We start from the raw sequence: 7,334 nt of genomic DNA, 5'->3' as shown, positions 1-7,334 counted from the left end.
CACACACACACACACACACACACACACTTCATTCTTTCAGTCATTCTTTCAGTCACAGCCTGTAGCTAAGGAGCACAGATGAGGGTTAGAGTCAAGTTCAGCTGGAAAACCTACAGCTTCCCCCCAGTTCAGTTCTGTCTTCACCACATTAGATCAGAACCGGGTCGCCATCCCTCAACTCCTGAGATACAGAAACTATTTGACTGGAGAAAGCATCTCACTCCCAGCCTAAAACCTGGCCTCACCTGACCTGGGTTTGCATGTTTTCAAGCAGAATTACCTTTTGTCTGTGAAATACCAGTAAACTTTTTTTAACCTAACAAATCTGAACTAAAGGCGCCACATTGTGGTGCCAATAAGCAACCTTTTCATTTATTTTTTCCAGGAGTAAACAGGGGACTTTAAGACAAATATTTACTGTTTTTAGAAAAGATATTTCACTTTAGGTGACCGTCTGGTTGTCTGCTGTGTTTGTCTCACAGTCAGACTGTTTCACACTTTACCAACTTTGTGGGAATATTGATGCACACAGAAGCCCTGTGACCGACACAGCATGCATGCATAAATGACTGGTTACCATGGAGATTAAACGATTTCTCAAACATGTATGAAAGAATCAAAGCAACACTCCAGGAATGTTTTTGACGAGGGAATACAATCATAACATGATGCAAAGCTAAAAAAAAAAGTGGATTTGACATAAGACTGCCCCTTTAAAGAGAAGCATCAGCGTCACTAGGAGCATATGGATAATGAAGTGATGCAGCAGGATTTCACAAAATACATTAAAAATACATTAAAAAGCTTTAAAGAATGAATAAGCAAATAATTCCCCTTTGTGTAGCAGCTTATGAGTCACAACAGGAAGTGATCCTAATCTGAATGTAACAGGGGAACCTGTTGATCGCTGCAAATCGAGACACAACAACCAGACTTACAGACAGTATGATGTTGTCTGTATGTCAAAACTGCTGCTCTACGTTCAAACACATTCATACAGTCTCACTCACTGGTTGTATTATTAGACAGTCACTCTGATTGTAAACATTAAATGTTAGTGTGTTGACATTCAAAGAGTAATGAATACTTGGAGGTACAGTTGGTTCACATGCCAGGACTGAGGCAGAGGCCCACCAAACTTGTCCATGTTAGCCATCCGGTTCCAGGCAAGAAACGCCGGTCCAGAGAAGAACTCTTCCAGCTCCGACTCGTTCAATCCAAGAGCTCGGTACACCTAAAGGGCAAAGGGCAAACAGGTTCAGGAGGTCGTCACAGCTTCTGCTGCCCAAATGAGGCCAAGCAACAACCTCCATGAGCCAGTTTTCTCTTCCTGCTGTAAGTACTACATGTTCTGTACCAAATCTGTTCAGCCGCAGAGTAAAATTATTAAAGTTTATTTATAAAGGATTTTTCACCAGCGAAAATCACAAACTGCAGCAGACCTAAACATTTAAAATGTTAAGTTAAAACATTATTAAAATACAAAAAACAAATTAAGGTTATAAGAATTTAAGTAAATATTCAATAATATATAAAAGATCTAAAGGTTAAAGCATGTTTGAATTTCAGCTGCTTCTTAAATCAGTCCAGACTTGAGACATCATAAAAACCAAGGAAGATCGTTCCACTGTTGGTGTGAGACGCATCAGAAAAAGAGAGGAAGAGCAAAAACTTCACGTTTCTGTTTTGAGACAAACGTTTATCTACATGTTGTCAGATGTTAAAACCATGGTCCGACTTGTCATGGGTCAGTTGAATTGGCTTTTCAGCCAGACCATACTTTTTTTCAGGACGTGAAGCAATCGACAACCTGACAGTCTCAGAATGTTAAAAGGAGCGGTACAGCTAAATATCATCTGCATAAAAGTTTCAAAAATGTATTAACGATCTGTCCAAATTGGTGAGTAAATACAGTAGCTTAAAAAGAAGTGGGTTCTTTTGTACCGTTTTAAAAGTAATGTTGGTTTCCTTATTAAGTTGAAAAGTTTTATAGACAAACCTGAAAGAAACAAAGAAGTGTACACCAATTTGCTGGATTTAATCTTAAACATGTAGGGTAATCTGTTCTTTCTGTCCAGAAATGCAGTGGTAGGGTTACTAGAAATACATTTTGAATGAGAGTCAGTGACATCAAATGGTGTGTTCATGGAGGAAACACTGACTGTGTTTTAACACATACAATAAAGGTTTTATGAATCCTAAATTAAGTTTAAAGAATTTCTGTTCAGTATAGAAAAATCCAGAAGTTTAGGTTTCCGCCCATCCAATGCCTTGTGAATGGTACGGTACAGGTTGGTATGCTGCTGGTCTGGTTTGTGGAGTAGGAACTGACAGTGGGCAGTTCTACTCCTACATGCAGACTTTAAGTCAAAGTCTACATGAATACACCAAAACTGAGTTTTGAAAACATCTCCACTTTGACAAGCATTTGAAGAAGTGTATTTTTTCCCCCACATGGCACAAAAACAGCAAAAAAGCTTTAGAAAATGTGTGTGTTAGTACAGAGAGTCCCCAGTTTAATGAGGATACTGTAACTGGTTCATACAATCATAACTCAGCTTTCACTGATTTTTCTGCCTCTCATGTTCAAATCTACTTTTTGTCACAACTTAAACAGTAGCTCTGTTCACTGATTCATCATTTCAATAGAGTATTAAGAAGACACACTTGTTGCTTAATAAATAATTAGGGATCTTTTAAAACTCAGAGATATAAATTGTGTCTCACCTCTTGCCACAGAGCTTCTTGGCCAGTGAAAGCCAGAGGCAGATTGATTCCATTCAGAGCCATCCAGTCGATCTCCTTCTCCCATCTTGGCCAGTCCCACCACACAAAGGAGTAACTGACGGTGCAGACGTTCTGGTAATACCGGAATCTGGACACAACCAAATAAAATCCATTAACTTTGGAATATAAAATGATAAACTATAAAAGCTCTAAGCAATCTGTGAAATAGACTATATAAAAACATGTTTTTGCATAAGGGAAGCTGCTAAAGGCAACTTTTTAAAATTATGTTTAGGCAGCTGATGCAAACCTTCAACCATTTCACCAGAACTTCCCTTCATAAAACGTGAACTTACTGAGACTGTGAAAGCACCTTCCTGTAAATATGAACTTCTGTGGTTGCTGCCTCAGTGCAGCTGCTTTTTGTCAGACATACTTTGTGGCAAAGTACCTCCAAAGACAGACACTACTCAAACACACTTTAAGTTAACTGGTTAACTTAAAATTTTTTTAGACTATTTCAAACAGTTGATCCTTTCCTGTTAAAATAATTAAGAAAATATCCTGTTAATTTAAATGCCTGCTGCCTGTAATAACCAAGAAATGAACTGATCAAATCATATTTGAGTAGTTTTTGTAAATTGATATGTAAACAATTGTAAGACCGGCCTATGATATGGCATTATATCAATTGCTGCATTGAATCGAACTCGTGCCATGACAGAATATGATACAATGAGAAACATATAATCATCCAAACAAATCGATATTTCATATTGTAATACAGCTGGTGATTTACACTCATAGTATGTAGGCTGCTTAAACCAGTACTAGGCAGAGAAGAAATCTTCTCAAACTTGTATAGGAAAGATGAGAAAAATATTGCCAAGAGTCATAATAGGTTATTTGTTTCAACAGATCAAAAGTAAAACAAATAAACACAAAAACAACAAAAAATCAATATCGCGGAAAAAATGTTACTCATTTTAGAGGGTACAAACTCACATCTCATCAGCAAAATAATTTAAATCGCCTGCAAATATTTCCTGGGCCTCTGATGATCTATCAGAGGCTATTTATTTCCATTGGAGCAGTGCTGCACTGGGGACATGATTCGGGTCACTGACCTGTGAGGGGTGTTGATGCGCAGCACGCCGGTCAGCTGTGGCAGAGGACTTGGGACCTCTAGTTGGTTCCCCGACCAGGAAACATGGCAGTTACAAAAATATTTTAGATAGTTATAGATCCCAGAAGCCAGGGCCACTCCGGTGCTGCCTGTGGCCACAATTTTATTGTTTTTAGCTGATCTGAGCTCACAAACATCCAGGCTGTCATTGGAGAGACTCCTGTTGACTGACACGATGAACTCCGTGGATCTGTTCCCCAGCAGCCGCCTCAGCAGCCCGGACACCGCTCGCGCCTGCTCCTTGTCGCTAGCTTTGGGTTTGATATGGTCCAGAGTGGAAAACTTACAGCTTACAGTTAGAATAAAACAGACGACAATCAGAGCCACATATAAGGGCTTTGTAGACGACATTTTAAACCCGCATTCCCAAGTAGGCAGTGTGGAAGAAGTTAAAAACAACTGAATTTCTTTATTTGCTGGCAACCAGGAAACTGTAATTGACAGAAACATGTTGGCCAATCAGAGACTAAGATGCTGACGCGCTCATATCTCCCACCCAATAAGATGAAAACGGTTTTGCATAGCGTTTCACGTGATCAATGTGGCTGTCATATGACAGGAAAAAAAAACTTGAAATGGGAATTCCGATTATTTTCCGAGATCAACTGCATTTGGATTCATCCTTCAGAAGGCAATTCATACCGTTTGTGTTTTTTACACTCCTCAGTAATAATGTAGAGTAATTATTTTACAGCAGAAAATAATAACAATAGTAATAAGATGGAATATGCAAAATTTGGAAGATCATATGCAAGAGTAAAAAGTTATAAAACAAACAAAATGTAGTGAAAATTCCGTGAAATAGACAACGGAATTTTAATGAGTACAATTTAGTAGTGCAATTTTGGAGAGTTAGTGGAAACAGTGTTTCTTACTATTGGCAATGGTAAGTAATTTACTGAGCAGTAAACATTACCGATAATAACAAGGAGAACATACCGTAGATATGCACACATACAAAATCACGGTGATAAACTTATATCAGACCTTTAAGAGACGTTGTCTAATAAAAATAAATCAATCAATGGTTCTCATAGCTGAACTACCTCGGGCCTGAACGACATCACAAGACTAACATAGGTACAAGTCAAGTGACTAAAAAACGTCACGAGATCAGAATGTAATTTACTTCCCTTAAAAGTGTTTCTGTTTTACCAACGGCCAGGGAGAAAGAAACAACCAATACTGGTTTTCAAAAGTTTACACACCTTGTTGGGAATTTTTTTGTTGTTGTTGTTATTTTAACTAGATCTTGATAAATCAGATCAAAACTTTTTCAGCCTTCATGTGACATTTATCCTGCACAAATCAAATTAAAAGCGAAAACAATGAAAGGGCCAGGGCGATTGAAGTTGCATTGATATTGCATAGAAATGCAACACTTAATCTAATCATTTTTGATGCAGCTTTTATATAATTTTTCACCAAATGAAAATTATATTACTATCTTAGTACTAGTAAGTAAGTACTAGTACTGGTAGGCTCACACCTGCTATCAATTAAAGAAAAACTGATTAATGCTACAGAGTCAGGCCTTCATAGAGCCACTAACCAAAACCAAGATTTTGCTTTGATACAGTCACTGATTTTCATTATTGATTTTGATAATCAATAATGAAAATGATTGATTACAACCAGACAAAAGGAACAAGGTAGACCATCTGTCAGTCAAGTCACTTTAATTTGCAACTGACCATGCTCAGTGCTCTGTTCCTCTGGAACACCCTCTGCTATGCACCCTCATTATTTCAGTAGGGTCTGATTGTTTCATTAGGATTAAATGAATTCTGTTTATTTTACTTTGATTGCTATGTTTGTTCGGAAAATGTATTATTGGTTGAGAAGCAGAGCTCAGTGACCTACGACCGGAAAACCTGCCAAATCCTCTGTGCTAAAGCCAAATCCTCCTCAGCCATTTGTCTGAGGCGAGGCTGTGGCTGGTTGCTCTGGCAAAACGGTACGCACAAGATGATCCATAAAGGTTCAGTTCAGTGTTGCTGAGGTCAGGCCATTCAATCCTCAGCTATCAAACTCTAGAGGTTTGAGAGGGAAGCATTGATATGATGTAGCATAGAAGTTGTACCCAAAGAATTAAACTGCCACTCATGCAGAATGTTATCCTGCACGAGTGGCATTGGCTCTGATGACAAGCCTCGTTTTTCCAGTGATGGAGGCGCCGCCATGACATGGTCTCAACAAAAAGCTGCTTAGCATTGGCAGAGAGGATTTGGCAAATTTTTCACGAGTACAACTCCAAAAAACTTACATTTGTAAGAAAATGTGGATTTTCTTACAATTGTGGCACCACAGATATCACACTCCAGTCCTTGAGACTGTTCTGACATTTTATTGGTGAAACAGTGTCGTAAAAACAACAAAAAATACTTAGTTTCCTATACCATAAAGAGAAAGTCAGTGGAAAATATTGTTGAAATATTACAATTTCATCTACTAAAAACGAATCATTGTGAAGAAAAAGGAGTCCTAATTGGTGCACACTGTGTGCCCCAAACTGAAATCCAGCAACATGCAGCAGTTATTTTAGAACTCTTCGGGGTTACTGACCTGTGAGGGGTGTTGATGCGCAGCACGCCGGTCAGCTGTGGCAGAGGACTTGGGACCTCTAGTTGGTTCCCCGACCAGGAAACATGGCAGTTACAAAAATATTTCAGATAGTTATAGATCCCAGAAGCCAGGGCCACTCCGGTGCTGCCTGTGGCCACAATTTTATTGTTTTTAGCTGATCTGAGCTCACAAACATCCAGGCTGTCATTGGAGAGACTCCTGTTGACTGACACGATGAACTCCGTGGATCTGTTCCCCAGCAGCCGCCTCAGCAGCCCGGACACCGCTCGCGCCTGCTCCTCGTCGCCAACCTTTGGCTGGATGTGATCCAGAGTGGGAAACTTACAGTTAACAATGAGAAAAAGCCAGAAGAAAACTGCAGCTACTTCACAGCTCCTAGTGGGGGACATTTTAAACCCCAATTGAAAACAAAACACCTGTTTAGGTTGGAATGAGCTACGTTTTTAGAAAAAGACCAGGAAGTGGTGCATGATAATAAGTAAACCAACCAGAGGCAGAGCTCTTTTTTTTTGTATAAAATTAAATTCGCAGAACTGCCCTAACGAGTTAGACCTTGAGGTCTTGTGAATTCCACTGAAAGTTGATGTGGGAGAAAAAACTTGCAGAACTTCCCTAACGTGTTCCAAGGCAGATACTAAACCATGCAGTGTTATGTGATTGTTGGAGTTTGAGGGTTGTGTGCAGTACCTTAGCTGGTGGACAGAGAGCTCAGAGTCTGTTCCTGGTGCAGCCACTGAGATCATCAAACTTCTTTCCATTTTGGTATTTCTGTGTTACCCTGAACATGCCGTCTCTATGGTAAAACATGGTGATGGCAGCATCATGCTGTGCGGGA

At 39.4% G+C, this 7,334-nt stretch overlaps 1 protein-coding gene across 2 annotated transcripts in view; it reads right to left on the bottom strand.

The window, feature by feature from the left end:
- Positions 1-6,912, bottom strand: part of naglu (N-acetylglucosaminidase, alpha) — a 10,211-nt gene extending 3,299 nt beyond the window's left edge. The window contains exons 1-3 of one of the 2 annotated variants that reach the window (XM_008438182.2): positions 6,479-6,912; positions 2,728-2,875; positions 1,088-1,234 (exon numbers count right to left, since the gene is read on the bottom strand). In XM_008438182.2, coding sequence (XP_008436404.1) covers positions 1,088-1,234; positions 2,728-2,875; positions 6,479-6,888 — 705 coding nt within the window. In that variant the 5' untranslated portion in view covers positions 6,889-6,912. Of the gene's footprint in view, positions 1-1,087; positions 1,235-2,727; positions 2,876-3,854; positions 4,370-6,478 lie in introns of those variants that run through there. The other variant, XM_008438181.2, reaches the window with a different exon arrangement.
- Positions 6,913-7,334: the final 422 nt, after the last annotated feature.

This window comes from Poecilia reticulata, linkage group LG19 (assembly GCF_000633615.1).
Source record: "Poecilia reticulata strain Guanapo linkage group LG19, Guppy_female_1.0+MT, whole genome shotgun sequence".
In the NCBI taxonomy this organism is placed as follows: Eukaryota; Metazoa; Chordata; class Actinopteri; order Cyprinodontiformes; family Poeciliidae; genus Poecilia; species Poecilia reticulata.
The sequence above is the reverse complement of the archived record's forward strand: the minus strand, read 5'-3'. Positions and strand labels throughout refer to the sequence as shown.